This window comes from Schistocerca americana, chromosome 5, assembly GCF_021461395.2.
Source record: "Schistocerca americana isolate TAMUIC-IGC-003095 chromosome 5, iqSchAmer2.1, whole genome shotgun sequence".
NCBI lineage: Eukaryota > Metazoa > Arthropoda > Insecta > Orthoptera > Acrididae > Schistocerca > Schistocerca americana.
The window spans coordinates 373,337,014-373,355,009 of NC_060123.1; the positions used below are offsets into that span (position 1 = coordinate 373,337,014).

At 36.9% G+C, this 17,996-nt stretch overlaps 1 protein-coding gene across 3 annotated transcripts in view; it reads right to left on the minus strand.

The window, feature by feature from the left end:
- LOC124615515 (villin-1) overlaps window positions 1-17,996 on the minus strand; it is a 376,118-nt gene that overhangs the window by 49,684 nt on the left and 308,438 nt on the right. For all 3 annotated transcript variants that reach the window (XM_047143473.1, XM_047143475.1, XM_047143474.1), the window contains 2 exons: window positions 3,862-4,143; window positions 635-875 (listed from right to left, as the gene is read on the minus strand). In XM_047143473.1, the coding sequence (XP_046999429.1) occupies window positions 635-875; window positions 3,862-4,143 (523 nt within the window). The remainder of the gene's footprint in view (window positions 1-634; window positions 876-3,861; window positions 4,144-17,996) is intronic.

The window sequence follows — 17,996 nt, forward strand, 5'->3', positions numbered from 1 at the left end:
TGCTTTGTTCTTCTCTGCAGAATGCAATCCTACACTTTCACACTCTTCTGGTCACTGATGGGCGCCGTATTGATGTACCGTAGCAGCACATTAAAAGTGTTTCAACTGAACTGATTCTGCATTATTTCTCTTCCACATATCCTTGACATTAATGCTACTAAGTTTTGTACTCATACAGTAATTAGTTTCTATGTTATAACATGTTAAATAGAGAAAATTTAATTATAACCATCAAATATTACGTGGTACGAAACAAACTCATTTTCAGTTAATACAGCACTCTATTAGATTATGTCATCTAACCAATGCTAAGTGAACTCAATAACATGACCATGCAAATGGAGTACCTAACATTCTTACAAATTAATATTCACTCTGTGACACCTAAGTTTTTGGAACTCCATAACTTTCATTAGCATTAAAATTGTAGTTTGTTTGTGGTAAATGAATATTGTCACAGACAAAGTACTTTTGGATGAAACACACCTTACCTAATGCAATTCAGTAATGAAATTAACAGAAAAAGAAATAATTAACTGATCTTTTCTGTTCACCAAGTCATAATTTAACTACAGTCAATTTATATAGCCACTTTAAAATATTCAGATTGTACTAAAACAAGCTACAAAATCACCTGTAGCTGCTTTTCCTATTCCTGTAGTTTGATTCTTGTCCTTCCAAGATGAAAATAACATCTTAAATTCTACTGGTTCACCACCATCTACAACACGGGTCACAGGTGTTGTGATAGGATATCCTTTCTTCGTCACAAATCCATTTGCATTCGCCATTGCTTCAGATCTCTCCTTCTGTGAGGCTTTCTTTCCAATCCAAACCCATATACCATATTGACCATTGTCAATAATAAAGGAGTCCTGAAAAAGGAATTGTAAGAGAATGCTAAACGGATGCATGTAGCCATCCTTATTATATTTCACTCACAATGCTTACACATAAATTACAAAAATATTTTAATAAATAATTTGAGTACCACTGAGAAAATATGGTGCAGTAGCTGAAGATGCCATGACATAATTACTTTTTGCAATGAATCCAAGCCCATAACTTAACTTCCAGCAACAGAGTTTAACTCTGTTTAACAACCAGTGGTCTCTCCAAGATATGGTTTACCTTCATTTTTATCTATCTTATCATAAATTGACTCATTAAATACACAGATCTGACTAACCCTATTTAACAACCAGTGGTCTCTCCAAGAAATGGTTTACCTTCATTTTTATCTAGCTTATCATAAATTAGCTCATGAAATACACAGATCTGACTGGAAAATAGAACATATTGCAATAAATGAAATTTTATTCTTTGACAAATTTAATTATAAGCACGGAAGAGTGGAAGCTTTCTTTCATTAGTTGAAAACTAGGGAAGTCCTAAACACCTTATCACTCTAAGCAACACAGGACACTGACTTCAAATAGAGAAATGCAACATATGTATGGTGAACTGTGAAAACAAGTTACACATTACACAAATATGCATGTTGTATCAAATCAAATTTGTGACTGAATTGAGGATTTCTGTTAGGGAGGATGCAGCGTGTTATCTTGGAAGGTGAGTCATTGACAGATGTAGAAGTAACTACAGGTGTACTCTAGAGAAGTTTATTGGGAATCTTGTTGTCCATGTTAATGACCCAATAGACAATATCAATAGTAATGTCAGCTATTTGCAGTTGATGTAGTTATCTATAAATGAAATACTATCAGGAAAAAAGTGGCATGGATATTTTGTAAGATCTTATCAAGATTTCAGACTCTTGCAAGGATTGGTGACTTGCTTTAAATGTTTAGAAATGTAATTGCACATTTCATAAAACATAGGAAAGTAGTAGTCCATGATTCCAGTGTCAAGGGGTTGCAGCTGGAATTGGTTAACCCAATTCGAATAGCTCGCTGTAACAAGTTGTGAGTGTATGAAATGGAATTGTCACAGATGTAATTGTTGGTAAGGCAGGCAGGTTACTAGAAAAATGTAATTCATCTGCAAATGAGACTGTTTGCATATCTCACATGTGTCCCATACCTTATAATACTGCTAAACATGTGGGAGCCACACCAAGTGAGACAAAAAGGGGAGTTTGAAGATATACAGACATACAAAGAGAGACAGCAAGAATGGTCACATGTTTGTTTGATGCATGTGAGAGCACCAGGGAAATTCTGAGAAACTTGCAGGCAGTTGATTGAACATAGATGGCAAATATCCTGTGAAAGTCTGCCTACAAAGCTTAGAGAATCAGTGTTGAGTGAAGAATCTAAGAATATACTGCTGCTCTCTATGTGATGTTTCCATAGGACTGTAAATTGCAGATCAGACTGATTACAGCGTGCACAGAGACACTTAAACAGTCTTTCTCCCCACATTCTGTTTGCAAATGGAATGACAAGAAACCCTGATATGTAGTACAATGGGGAGTACTCTTTACCATCCAAATCACAAAGCTTTGCAGAGTATGGCTGTAGATGTAGAAAAACTGAGCAACCATTGATCAAAAACTAGATGTAATTCTTCAAGAATGTGCTTAAGAAAAATAAACAAGTGACTATCTAACACACTGTTCTAAGCCAGCAGTAATGATTTTATTTATGTGTAATTATTTATCTCCAGTTGATTTCATCAGACCATTCCTCAAAGAAGCAACTTCTTCATGTATCAGAATTATCCTCAGATGACTGCATCAGTACCATTCATCACAGAAGCTGCTTTTCCATGTTTCAGAATCAGTTTTGGTGGTTCACTCTGATGCTCTTCTGCCTAGAATTTTGTTATGGTCACACAGTTTGTTTTCTGGACCAACTTTTGCCACTTGTTTTTATGAAATAAATATTAAGGACGTAGAGTACAGAACTTCAAGAATATCAGTTGACTGTTTCTTTGAGCATCCATCCACTCTGAGCTGATAAGCTGATTTTTTTTCCACTGTGCCCTGTGTCTGTCTGTATGTGTTGATATCACTGCAGCAGATGTTAGTTTTGCAGACAATGATGAAATGAGATTCCACAGAAAATATCTCTAAGTACATTTAAGTCAATATCCTTAAGTTCTGGTTCTCTTCAAACTGATAGTGCTTGATGAAGCAAATTCTTTTTTTAATGGAGAGCTGGGGGGGGGGGGGGGGGGGGGGGCTCCACTGTGTGTGCTGTTGCTCATAGTTATATGGTAGGTAATGCCCAAAGGAGTATAGTGTTGCTGTGTTAAAACTAAGGTGGGAAATATACTAAAAAACCTCCATTATCAAATCAAGAAATAAAAGAACTTTACTATCTTTATCGTGGGAGGAAGGCCTGCTTTTGAATTCATAGTAAAGAAATGAGGGAATTCAATATATTAAGAGTAAATCCTGAAATCAAATAATGGCGTATGCTGTGCAAATGTAAGTTGCTTCCAAGAGCCATAAACCTTAGTGCTCTAGAAAAGGAGACTGGATCACTACACCAATTCATAAATTTGTCTTTCTTAGTTTTATTCAAGGGTCTTCAAACACACATGATGTCCTCCTCTGTTAAATAAGTCAGATGCTGTTCTAAAACAGATATGCTGTCACAGAGGTTGGTTAGGGATGTGTCTGCTAGTGTGCTACATCACAATAAGTCTGCTCACAAGTCATGAAAATTGCATCAAGGAAGTGGACTCTCAACTCAACCATACACCCTGTTTTCTAGTCGTTTATGGACTACTATTCTGTTTAAAAACTTATTAAAATTTCATTGTAGGTGACAATATCTCAACATCAATGTAAAGGAAGCAGTAAATGATTTGGATTTTGTTATCAAAGGTGAAGCAGGTCAAAGAGTTTTGAAATGAAGGGGGAGGATTGGAGATGCAAGTTGTAACACTTACAGTGGAGATGAGATCACTCTGGTAGAGAGGCCCTGCTTTGATTTCAGTAACCTTGCAAGTGCCACCATCATCACTGCACTGGTACAGTGTGAGAGCGGAGCGGGCAGTCTGCTCGAAAGTCTCATCTGGAGGGCTGTCTTCAGCGCTCCTCACTGATCGCTCCCTCAGATTCAAGTACTCTGAGAACACCTTCTTCTCTGACTGGTGCATCTTCTCCTCTCTACCATCCTCCAGGAACACCACTGATGTAGCATCATGCTCTGCCTTTAACTTCTGTGCTACCTGCAGCAAAGAAAAATATTTGTTTGTAAGTGTCTTAGTCATAATAAGCATAATAACAATAACAACTGGGACAAAAACTATAACTCCATAAAAAAGATTAGAGTATTGTAAAACCAAGCCTGTGAAGTGCCAGGACAGGCACTGGGGTAGGACTCGTGCCCACTGATTTGACTACAAAAAGTACTCCATATCTTTTGCTGTTGTTATACGGGGTTGTCAGAAACAGTCTGAAAAACTTGTCAGGATAGATTGTGCTGAGAAGTAATTGTTAAGAAAACAATTGGAATGTGGTGCTGTTTACAATTTAATTAGGATTGAAGTTGGCCAATCAGTTCTTCATGTGAACAAATTCAAGTGGTCCACCAGATAAAGTTGACATCAGTTGTTATCATAGCATAGATGATAGCCTCTGAGCTGCTCACCCATTGGATCAGTTTTGTTCCTTGCTACCTTCATATGTCCAGTTTTTGTATATCTCTCATGTCTGGCTTTAGGAAACTAAATGGAGAAAAGGTTTGGCAGCACTGTTGCTGGCAGGCTGTTTCAATTGGTGCATGCAACATCCTTATTGACTAATTTCAATCCTAATTGAATTGGAAATGGCACAATGCGCCTATTTTTTTCTTAATAATTATTTTTCAGCACAACATACCCTGCATGCTCTTACAAGCTTTTCAGACTGTTTCTGACCTCCCTGTGTTACAGAGTGGTCACAATGTAAGTGGATGTTTTCCCAATCTAATGCAGCTCCTGTCAACATGGCAATGTTTTACACAAACCTGGAGTAGATACAGCATATGATTTTGGGAAAGGGGGAGGGCTCAGTCACTTCCTTTACATTTAAAATGTCCCAAATGTCTAGGATTTTAATAATAGTAAAAATAAAATGGGTGGGTAAAACATTTAAATATACACGTAATAATTTGTGTACATCAGCAGTTAATTCGTAAATTCAGTATTTCTTTTTTTTTTTGGGGGGGGGGGGGGGGGGGGGGAGGGAGGAGTGAAAGCAGATGTGGCAGTCAAACATTAACACATCACATCCTGATTTCATACCTGTTCATTGTACTATGCACAGAAAACATTCAGTATTAAAACATTTAATTTTAGTATTCACATGTTATACAGGTAGCTCTAAAAGAAGTGTCAACTACATCCACTTAAATGTCAAAAGACAGTAAAAGCTCAAATCCTATGCAGAAGACATGAACAATGATGAGCTTCCTGATGACATATCTTCATATTGTTAGTGACCTGGCTATCAATAGGCAATGTCCTATGGTGATTTTTCTAGTTGATAGACCCAATCAAGAAAAAGAATTATCGTCCACTCAACTTGATGGCCCAAATTGGTCATTAGATGTAGGTTTTCCTACATATATTTAGCTTTTATGAAGGCTAAACATATCATCTGCATCTATACTCTGTGAAACCACTTAGTGGCGTGTGGCAGGGAGTTCTATGTGCATCAGTGTCACTTCCCTCCTTCGTAGTACCAGTCATGAATGATGCATGGAAAGAATGGTTGTTAGTGAGCCTCCATGTGAGCTTGAGTCTCTCTAATTTAACCTTCATGGTGTTCCTACAAAAAATATGCAGTAATAAGCAAGGTGTTGGTTGGCTGTTTTAGGAGCATACACACTCAGAATTTTAGCAATAAAATTTACTACACCTCTCTTGTAGCTTCTGCCACTGGAGTTTGATGAGCATCTCCAAATGCTTTTGCATTGTTCCTTTTTGGATCTTCTCTAGTTCCTCTGTCAGTCCTGTCTGGTAAAGGGCCTGGACTGACAAGCAATATTCAAGTATCAGTCAAACAAGGGTTTTGTAATCTTCATTCTCCATGGGTGGACTGCACTTCCTGACAATGAATCTCAGTCTGGCAGCTGTCTTTTCTGATCACTCTGTATGCATATACCCAAATATTTAACATATACAGTGACTGTTTTACGATTATGTAATCATACAATAATGTTGATTTCCACTCATTCATCTGCAATATGTTACAGTTGTATGTATCAATGGTCAACAGCCAATCCTTGCACCAAGCATCAATCCTTTGTAGGTCTTCCTGTATTCTGCTATGATTTTCCAGTATTATGACCATCCTGTATAGAAAAGTGTCACCTGCGAACAGCCTCATGGAGTTTTCATCCATATATCCACAACAGTAGAGTCAACAAAAGTAGATCCCCAACAGCTGGCTGTGCTGTTGCCAGCTTTCAATTAGAAAGCACAAATGGCTGTGGGCAAGAACAAAAGGTGTCTAGAGGTGTAACAAGTATGTATACAAAATCATATTATTTGACTAGTTGATGTAGATGTGCAAACAGCTATGCTAAGCCCACTGCAGCTGTGTGGGATCTTCTTTCACCGGATATGCTATAGGTAATTTATATATAGTGTGAGGTGTAACCAAAGGAGTGGATAAGTACTTTCTGATTTAGCATAGGACATGAATTTTCATAACAGAAAGACATTCATATTAAAATATTAATTCTAATGATTGAAGAGAATTACAGAAAAACTTTCTGTAGTTCAGGTGGAAACTGAAGACTATTTACGTAAAATGTCTAAACTTGATGAAGAAATAAATGCAGCTTTAGTACTTTGAAGACCTTTAAAATTTCATTTTCATTCCTGGAAAATCCATTTGATGTTGTGTTGTGGTAGATGGCTATATCATTTCTACATCAATTATAAAGGTTTTGGCAGCTGTGGAGTTGGAACCACTGGAATTGCAAGAGGGCAAAGGGCTAAACACAGTGGTTGTCCAGCTATTAAATTTTGTAATAACATACCAGAAGCAAAATACCACTAACAAAGAAGTGTGCTAAGACAGTAACATCAGTTCTTAGGACCATTTACATTTGCAAATCACTGCACTAAACATAATTAAATCTCAATAATGATTTGAACTTATGGATGAACATTACAATGAATTTGTGCTGACTGTGGCCACGAGCCGTATTTTAAAAAGCTGACGGTAAAAATGAACACTCGAAAAATCAGATACCTAGAGTAACTTTTTGTTTCTTGTGGGTACCAAAATGTTGTTCAGTGATGTTAATTTTAAAATTAAAAATATTTCTTTAAGTTTCTCAATTAATGTTAACAATCGGTCTCTAAACAAAGTGTCTTTCTTTGCATCAGTTTCATAAGCTTCCAGTCAGTTGCCACCCATCTCAAACAACATCAAAACTTGTCAGTAGGCTGTGCTACTTTTAATTCAAGATGAATATCTTTAAAGAATAACTGAGTGATGTTTATCCTGATTAATGATGTATACACTATGTCATTCGAATATAACATTACACAGTAAACGAAGACAAATTAGAAAAGTGTGTGGCAGTATGATTGAATGATATTTTGTTTCTTTCATATATTGGATATATTGTAACACAATGCCAATTCATGAATATGAGAACATTTTTTCCATACAAGTGACCAATCATTCAGCACTCCTCCCCCAAATAAATCATTTCCACATAAGGTAATAACTGAAATATTTAAAATATTTTAGTGAAAACAAAAAAAGATACTATTGTATTGTTCTAGCTTCCATAAAATCTGCTATCCATTTCCAACTGGAAAGAATGATGGAAACAGTGAGGATGAAGTACAAAATACAACATCTAATTTTATGCTGACATGTTACATACAGGTAAGACACTATTTCACTGCGTAAGTTATACGTTACAAATCAATGGTAGGTAATGAAAACCTTGTTACTCCATTTTGCTAAATGATACAGGAGAAGCAAAAACAATTTCTGTGACTTACCAAACGATAAAGCACTGGTAGACAGACGCAATAAAAACACACACAAACTGTTATGTCTGCTTGTGTCTGTATATGAGCAGATGGATATGTGTGTGTGTGCGAGTGTAAATCTGTCCCTCCTTCCCCCTAAGGTAAGTCTTTCCACTCCCAGGATTGGAATGACTCCTTACCCTCTCCCTTAAAACCCATATCCTTTCGTCTTTCCCTCTCCTTTCCTCTTTCCTGATGAAGCAACCATGGCTTGTGAAAGCTTGGAATTTGTGTGTGTGTGAGTTTTTTATTGTGTCTATCTACCAGTGCTTTCTCATTTGGTAAGTCACAGCCTTTTTTTAATATATTTTTCCCATGTGGAATGGTTCTTTCTATTATATTCATAAAAATATATAAATTGATAAAGATAAAGCTACTACATTTGCAATAATATAGTAGTCAATGACAAATTAGAGAAACTATGTGTGTAACTATATAGTAGAACCCTAGTTAATGGTACATTAGAGAAATCCATGCACTTTCAATTCTCTGTTTGGTTATGGAGTTATTGGCTACTGGAATTAAAGGGTTATCACAGGCAGATGAAGTTATGAGGCTTTCATTGCTTCCCATCAATATGAAAAAAATCCATCAGTGAGCAGTTAATTCTAGAAAATTAGATGTGAAAGTACCTGAAAATTGATAAACATGATCACAGTTGTTATGTACATAACTGAAAAGGAAAACACAAATTTGTGGTTGTACAAATGAGAAATATTCTATTAATAAAGTCATATATAATTCCTACAATTGTTCAGTATATGCACTGACAACTTGTCCCATGGTTGAAAACATAATATTGATATTTTTCAAGTCTCTAACTTAGCAAAGTCTTTCAAAATAGAATGTGAATCTACTGACTTCATTGTATCATTTTCAATAGTCAAAGTTGACAGTCCACACAACTGTTCTCGAGAAAGTGTTCACCTATGATACCATATGTTTTGGAAAACTCCTTTCATCACTATCTATGTATATATGTAAGGTCTGAAGGATTTTTAAGCTTACAAAAATATTGGGTAATACAACAATACAATTTCGTATGAGCTTTCTCCAGAACCTCCAGCAGGAACAATCAGCACTAGGATCAAAATTTCATTGTTAACCCTCTTATGGGAACAGTGGTGACACATCCTTCCAGCAATAACTTGTTTCTTTTGTAAAGTTGGCTACAATGGTTTTTCTTTTCTGTCATGCCTGTGTATTCCTTTGTCGTTGTTGTGCAAATAAGTTACAGGTCAGTTGTGCTGTTCATCAGTTGCCTTCAGCCACTAATTGATACTGCATAATCCTTGGTATTATAAGTCACCCCTGTTACCATTTATTTAGTTGAAACTTCTTTGTTACCTTTCATAAGATTTTCAAGTGTGGAACCTAAACATGAAAGATACAAGGTTTGAGGTCTTTGTGAGGACTGTGTTGGAGTAAGATATGACAGTAGCATTGAACATGACCTACTTCCAAGTGAGGAAAATAATTTAGAAATAAAATCTGAACATAATTCTGAGATTCAAGCTGCAACTTCAGAATTAGGATGAGGAGGAGATGAATGAGGAGGAGGAGAATGAGAAGGAGAAGAAAGAGGCATCATCAACGAATACAATGAAAGGTAAGAGTGGATTTTTATGGTCTGAAGTACTGCCAAAGAAAAGCGAGACCCAATGTCAAAGCATTGTGAAAAATTCCTAATGATGCTAACTTTGCTCAAAACATTAATTTGGAGATAGATGCTCTCAAATTATTATTAGAAACAAATAGATTTGAGATGATTGTAGCTCATACAAATGAGGAAGTCCAAAGAAAAGAGATTCACATATACTGGCCAAGGGTTTCTTAAAGATATGGACAGAGAAGAAATATGTGAGCTAATGGGATTAGCTTATATGAGCATTTCTTCACTGATGAAATTTGGTCTGTGTCACTAGTGTATGAATGTGTTGTGTCTCAACTGAGGTTCAGATTTCTTCCAAATTGTCTAATATTTAATGATAAGAGAAGAGAAATAGAGAGCATAAATTTTGCGAGCTCTGAACAGCTTTTGTAACCAATTTCCACTCAAGTTATTCTCCTCATATATATGAAACAACTTATGAACATCTTTTAGGATTTCATGGCAAATGTCCTTTCCCTAAATGCAAAACCTGATAAATATGTGTTCAAAATGATCACAGTGTGTGATGCCAGAACATATTATTATATGATAGATACCACCTGGAATGTAGAGAAGGAAGATAGAAATACAAACAAAAGTTTGTCAACATGCTATGTAAAAGCTCTCTCCACAGCTATTCATGGGACAAGTCAAAACATCACTTGTGACAATTGGTTGACATCTATAGCTTTCGCAGATATGAAGCTGGAAGACAATTTGACAGTTGTTTGTATGCCAGGGAAAAATAAGGTGGAAATCCCACCAAGTTTCTTACCCAACAGAAGGAAGATAGTACTATTGCTGGAAACTGCTTTTCATCAGAAAAAATGCTATTTTCCTTTGCTGCTAAAAAGAGAAAAGTGTAGTAAATTTGTCTGTTACGCAGAGTGCAGCTTATTTTTGATGAGACAACAAAGAAAACACAGGTGAAAGGCATATCCCCAGGATTGGATGTGTTCCCTGTCGCATTCGCAATACAATTCTTTAGCAAAATTCAACCATTGTCTCATATGTCTGCATTGCTGCAAGAATATGTTGTTCTCTGTTAGTATATGCAGTTGTAAGATCATTTAGCACACAGAAAAGAATGAAAAATGTTCCATGGTCCAGAATGAAGCAATATGGATTATCAGATTTAGGAGTCTTTGCAATGGAATCAGCTTTGGTCCTTCAGTTAAACTTTAGTGGTATAACTAACACATTTTCCATGAAGAATGCAGCTAAAGCTATGTCGTGAGCATAAGACTCTATTATGTATGTAAATCTATTACTAATAAATTCAATTCACTTGTAACACTATGCAGTAGTATGTTATGTGTAACCATGGCTGGTTTAAAATTGGTCAGATGCTTGCATGAAGTTCTGATATCTTGCAGCAGTGCTGGTTCCAGGAATAGAACCCAGGCTATCTCCCCTCTTCCAGTATTAATATTAGATTCCACCTTTCTCAGTTTTACCACAGTAATTGAAGCATGTGGCTTAACACTATTTTTTTGCAAAAGCATTCAGACTGTCATTTTGAATCTTTCTTATATGCTATTTCAAAGCTCCAAATATGCACAGGTAATGAGATGAGTTCTTATTATTCTATGTATCAGAAAGTCAACAGGGACAAGTCCATCTCCATGGAAAAAAAAGAACAAAACCCCTGAAGCCTTTACTGTTGCAGCAGATGGGTGGTCCTGTCTTGATATTTTCAATCTCTGTAATGAGTATGTGCAGTGATACTGCCAGGGCTAACACTGGGTTTTCGTTCATAATAGGCCAATCAAGTTTCATAAACAACAACTATAATTTGAGCACAAAATCATTACCTTCCCTCTTGTAATGAAGCAAAAGCTGCAGACAAATGAGTCTGTGAGCTTCCATTTTATGTGCTAACATAGAGGAAATCCATTGACAAGAACCATTTTGTTAATCAATAGAAATCATAAAATGATCTTTTAGATTCCATTAAATGTTGTTTCTATCTTCCCGAATACCTCAAGTTTGTTTTACACTGAGACGTTCATTGTTGATAATGTTTGCTTCACACTATTATTAGACATGTATCACTTTTATTATTGTTTGCTTTCCAGATGTAATCCACTTAGACAGCTTCAACAAATGAGGTTCAAATAAAAGTTATTCTACAAGTAACTTTCCGATACATTTAGAAAACACTGTGTTTCAATCCATTGTATTAAATATGCTGCTATAGTGTAATGCATTTGGAGTAGGTACTTACTTAAGTAACATCACATTCGAAACCTTCATCTGTGCTGTAGATAGGACTCAAACCCATGAATATTTCTGTGCTAGATGAACCCAAGACTGCAAAGGTCAACCGTATGATTGTTCCAAATTCACCATCTCCTCAACACACAATTAATTTGTTGTCACTCATTGCACACAACAGCAACCTCATTATCAAAGAATGCTTTTAATCTGACAGTCTACTAGGGCAACACATTCTTTCAATGAATGCTCAGCAAAATCACCTTGTTTGAATTGCAAAAACAAGTTTTTTCCACAGTTCCATTTCATCTGTGCTGATTGTTAACGAAACACAAACCAACATATTAGGGCTGTCTGCCCAGAGATCACAGCACTACTTGTGTGATTTTTCTCTCCTTACGTTGCTAAACTTGTTAGTGGCTGTCATGTAAAACGGCATATCATTTCAGGCAGCAACTGATTGTAGGTAGTCATCTGAAGCAGTTGTGCAGGTGGTGTTAAAAATGTATAATATTGAGTATCATGCAGTGATTAAACTCTTTGCAAAAGAAGGTTTAATACTGACTGAAATTCATCTTGGCTAGTAAATGTGTATGGCAACTGTTCACCTTCAATTTCCACTGTGAAGAAATAGGCAGCCGAATTTAAATGTGTCCATGAAATCATCCAAGATGATCCATCTGGGTGACGTCCAGAAATTGTCAAGCACGCCAGAAATTGTGGACAAAGTGCATGATGTGATGTTGGAAGATTGGCATATAAATGTGCCTGAAACTACTAATGCCTTAGGGGTATCAAAGGAACATGTTGGTCACATTTTGCACCAGGAATTGAACAGGAGAAAGCTTTTTGGAAGATGGGTGCCACATTTGCTGACTGCAGGTCACAAATGCATTCACACAATCCTTTCCAAAAAGTGCTTGGTGTGTTTTAAGAAAAACAGAAGTACTTTTTGTTTGATATGTGACAATGGATGAAACATGGATTTACCACTAGGCATCTGCAAGCAACAGCAGTCTCTGCCAGGGGTAGAAATAGGTTCTTCAGGTGCAAAGTAGGCAAGGGCAATGCCATTGGTGGGAAAGGCCATAGTGTCACTGTTTTGGGATGTGAAAGCAATCTCGCTGATTGAATATCTTAAAAAAGCTAAAACCATAATGGTGGAATACTAATCTCAACTTCTAATGACCAAGATGCAAGCATTTGCAAAAACAGACCCAGCTTAAAGAAGGAAAAAAAATCATCTTCTATCAGGAAAATGCTGCTGTCCACAAAAGTGTCTTAGCAATGGGGAAACAGACATCTGCACTATGAAGTTCTGGAACATCCACCCTGTTCCCCAGATTTAGCTCCTTCGAATTTCCATCTATTCTAAAGACTGAAGAAATTCCTCGCTGGTCGGTGCTTTTCATCCAATTGAGAAAGCTATTGTGGCTGCAGACAGGTACTTTGCAGTACTTACAGAGGAATGCTACAGAGAGGGGATAGTGGCATTGGGACACCACTGGATAAATATACAGGGTGTTACAAAAAGGTCCGGCCAAACTTTCAGGAAACACCCCTCACACACAAAGAAAGAAAATATGTTATGTGGACATGTGTCCGGAAACGCTTACTTTCCATGTTAGAGCTCATTTTATTACTTCTCTTCAAATCACATTAATCATGGAATGGAAACACACAGCAACAGAATGTACCAGCCTGACTTCAAACACTTTGTTACAGGAAATGTTCAAAATGTCCTCCGTTACCGAGGATACATGCATCCACCCTCCGTCGCATGGAATCCCTGATGCGCTGATGCAGCCCTGGAGAATGGTGTATTGTATTACAGCCGTCCACAATACGAGCATGAAGAGTCTCTACATTTGGTACTGGGGTTGCGTAGACAAGAGCTTTCAAATGCCCCCGTAAATGAAAGTCAAGAGGGTTGAGGTCAGGAGGGCGTGGAGGCCATGGAATTGGTCCGCCTCTACCAATCCATCGGTCACCGAATCTGTTGTTGAGAAGCGTACGAACACTTCAACTGAACTGTGTGGAAGCTCCATCATGCACGAACCACATGTTGTGTCGTACTTGTAAAGACACATGTTCTAGCAGCACAGGTAGAGTATCCCGTATGAAATCATGGCGGTGAATCGAGGAAGTACAGTACATACTGATGAAACTAAAATGAGCTCTAACATGGAAATTAAGCATTTCCGGACACATGTCCACATAACATCTTTTCTTTATTTGTGTGTGAGGAATGTTTCCTGAAAGTTTGGCCGTACCTTTTTGTAACATCCTGTATATTGTTAGTAGAAGACATTAACTTCTTGGAAAGTATAAATAATCATTTTCACTATCAGGCTGAGCACTTTTCAGACTGCCCTCATGGTAAATAGCATAGATAATTGATAAGATCGACTGTGCATGACATCATTATACTGAAACTAACATCTAAATCATGTGGCTCAGGGCAGGAGGCTTCAAGAAGTTGATGATGATGATGATGATGATGATGTTTGGTTTGTGGGGCGCTCAACTGCGCAGTTATCAGTGCCCGAACAAATTCCCCATCATGAGGACAACACAAACACCCAGTCATCTCAAGGCAGGTGAAAGTCCCTGAACCAGAGAGGAATCGAACCCAGGACCCCGTGCTTGGGCAACGAGATTGCGACCATGAGACCATGAGCTGCAGACTCAAGAAGTTGAGTTTCTGTGATTGTATGTGCAATCTATGTATTTGAAAGTGACATATGAAATACAATTCAGTTTACCTTAATCGTAGTATTCTCAAGTGCAACTGCTTTATTACAATTTTGAGATATCATGCAGTGTTTGGTTGCACTGAAGGATACGTAAAAGGAAGCAGTATTTCATTCTGTTAATAATACAAAAATATTTGTGAATACATTTTTGAGATTAAGACAGTATATTAACACACTAGGGCAAAGGAATGATATCATCACCAAGCAGATGTGAATGATCATCTATTTGAGGGTACTTATTTGTGTCTAAATGTTGTAAAGTGAATGATAAACAGCATTACAGTGTATATCTACATTGTAAAAATTCTTGCAGCAATTTATAAAATATTAATTGTAATGCCTTTCTTTCTAGTGTTCAGTTTCTTAACTTGTTTTTCCCTATTCTCTAACCGGTTACAATTTTCCCGAAGTTGAAGTACAAAGGGATGTTTGGACCTTTGTTTTGAACAGTGACAATTTTAAACCAAATGACCACACAGTACTATGCAGCAAACAGTTTTCATCTGAACGTTTTGACACTTAGGCATTTGGTATCAGAAGGAAACTGAAGCCAGATACAGTACCATCAATTTTTGGTTTTCTTCCACTCTTAACACATAAAGAAAAAATGGAAAATCACCATCTCACAGAAATGTGCAAGAATCATTGTCTACTTCAAAAAATGATTTGTGAGATTCATTTTATTTGTACTCTTACTGATATGACCATATTGAAAGATGTTATGCACAAGTTTCAATTGCTTCAACATATAACTTCATTCAATGTGTACTGGGTGAAGCAAGAGCCATAAAATATAAACAATTTCTTTCCCTAAAAACCAAATCTTATGGATAGAAATGGATTTCTTATTTTTCATTTTTTTATATAATAATGCAATAAAGCATTTCACATTTATTGTGGAATTGTCAGAAAACTAATGCTGTCTGCCAAATTGTTATTTTGTCCTTTACACACGTGTCAGTTAAAAGACTGGCAGTGCAACAAAAACGGATATTTTCTAATGCATTGTAATTCCGTCACTTGTAAATAGAACTGTCAATATGTTTCACATGCCCACATGTAAAAATGGTAGCTAGCACATTAATATCAATAACTTTGAGGAAACTAGCTTAACTGTGCTACTGGATGTATAGCAGTAATACTACAATCAATTAATTGTAAAATCAAATGCTTGACTTCATACATAAATAAGAAAAGCTGTAACTGTCAGCTTCACTTCACATGCTACTTAATGACAGAAATTCGGCTCCTTACCCAATCATGTGACTTAAATGTTGGTTTCAAATCCCAACACAGCAGACATATGGGTGTGTGTGTGTGTCATGGAGGTAAAAGTAAGGGGAGATGGCACTACAGACTTACACTGTACACTGTTTTGAAGTTGGCATCACTATGTTAGATGCCCCAAAACATTAGAAGACTATTGTTTACATGAATACTGTTTACAATAGCTTCCTGTTCACAATTTCTGTCATATGCATGCAGCAGCTTCATAAATATTATTGTGCTTACACTAATACCACAGTGTCAGAAGGTATCTTCAATCATTTTTTTCTAGTCTTAAGTTAGTATTTGACCCAGGAATATGAAACATTTGCCCTCATAAATGTAACTTTCTTTTTCTTTATACATTTCATATAACCAAGAAAAGAAGGATATGCAGTGAAAAGGACACTTTCATAATTCATTTAAATCATCATCTGCTGCATTTGCTGAGTTGCTGAGGCAGCTAGAGCTCTGGAAACAATGCTTGTTTGCTTACTAGTATACGTTACAGCTTTCAGCTCATATGTACAACATGTCTAATTTTCATGTTTGCAAAATGATTACCTATGTTTCCTTTGTTAGCTCATAAATGTGTGCAATGAGGAAAGAAGTAAGTAAGGCATACTGCCATTATTTGTGGATGTGAACAAAGTGAAAAATTTGTGAAATGTTGAAGGAACAAAACTGCATGGATCTACACTGGGTAGAGGAAGGTATGGTTGACTGGATATAGAATAAAAATACATCTCTTTATTTTAATCTCGCTGTCTCCTGTGGCCGGAGTCAATTAACATTCAAGATTTCTTGGTCTGGTACTGCATCATATTTTTTTTAAAAATCGCTGATTAAAGCAACATTTCATGTTTTCTCTTTATTTTGTTGGAATATTGTTAGTGGGAGCTATTACAAGGCAATTTACTTCCAGTGTGGCTCTACTGCTTGTATCTGCTTATTAAGGCTGCTGGCCATTAATAGCAGTCTCTGTAGTCATTCACCTTCCTAGTTGCCAGATAAGTGGGTTTGTGACTCTCTTGTCTGCTTGTAGAATTTTGCAGTTGTCTTCTTAAACCTTTCCAAGACTTCCCACTCTTCGGTAGCTTTGTTTAAGTTGTATTCTGGGAATTTGGTCAGCATGTGAAATATCACACACAGTACCTTATTTTGTAGGGTCTGAATCTTTGTAGCATTGCCTCAAACAGTGCTGGCATACTCCATGATGCGACAAAGGAACGTCTTGTAGATAATGAGCCTGCAATTGATAGAAAGCTGCTCTATTACTGAAGGACTGGGGACACTGCCGAAAGCTACCAGGACATCTTGCCTCTAGCTTCCTGGGGAAGCTAGAAAATATGCAAAGGGAAATGCTAGGCCTAAATCTAGACATAGTGGGTGTCAGCGAAGTGAAATTCAAAGACGACAAGGATTTCTGGTCAGATGAGTATAGAATAATACCAACAGCAGCAGAAAATGGTATAAAGGGAGTAGGATTAGTTATGAATGGAAAGGTAGGGCACAGAGTGAGTCACTATGATCAGTTCAGTGATAGGGTTGCTCTCATCAGAGTTGGCACTAAGCCAACACCGACAATGACAGTTCAGCTATATATGCTGATGTTGCAGGCCAAAATGAAGAGATAGAGAAAGTATATGAGGATATTGAACAGGTAAATTAGTACATAAAAGGAGCTGAAGATCTAATAGGCATGGGGGACTGGAACGAGGTTGTAGGGGAAGGAGTAGAAGGAGGGGTTGTGGGAGAATACAGGCTTGGTACTAGGAATGACAGATGAGAAAGACTAATCGAGTTCTGCAATAAATTTCAGCTAGTAATAGTGAATACTCTTTTTAAAAATCACAAGAGGAGAAGATATACTTGGAAAAGGCCAGGACATATGGAAAGATTTCAGTTATATTACATCATGGTCAGGGAGAGATTCTGTAATCAGGTACAGGGTTGTAAGGTGCACCCAGGAGCAGATATAGACTCAGATCACAATTTAGTGTAGTGATGAAGAGTATGTTAAACTTGAAGAGACTAGTCAGGAAGACTCACAGCAGAAAGAAGTAGGATACAGAAGTACTAAGGAATGAAGAGATACACTTTATGGTCACTGAGGCTGTAGATACTGTGGTAAGGAATAGCTCAGTAGG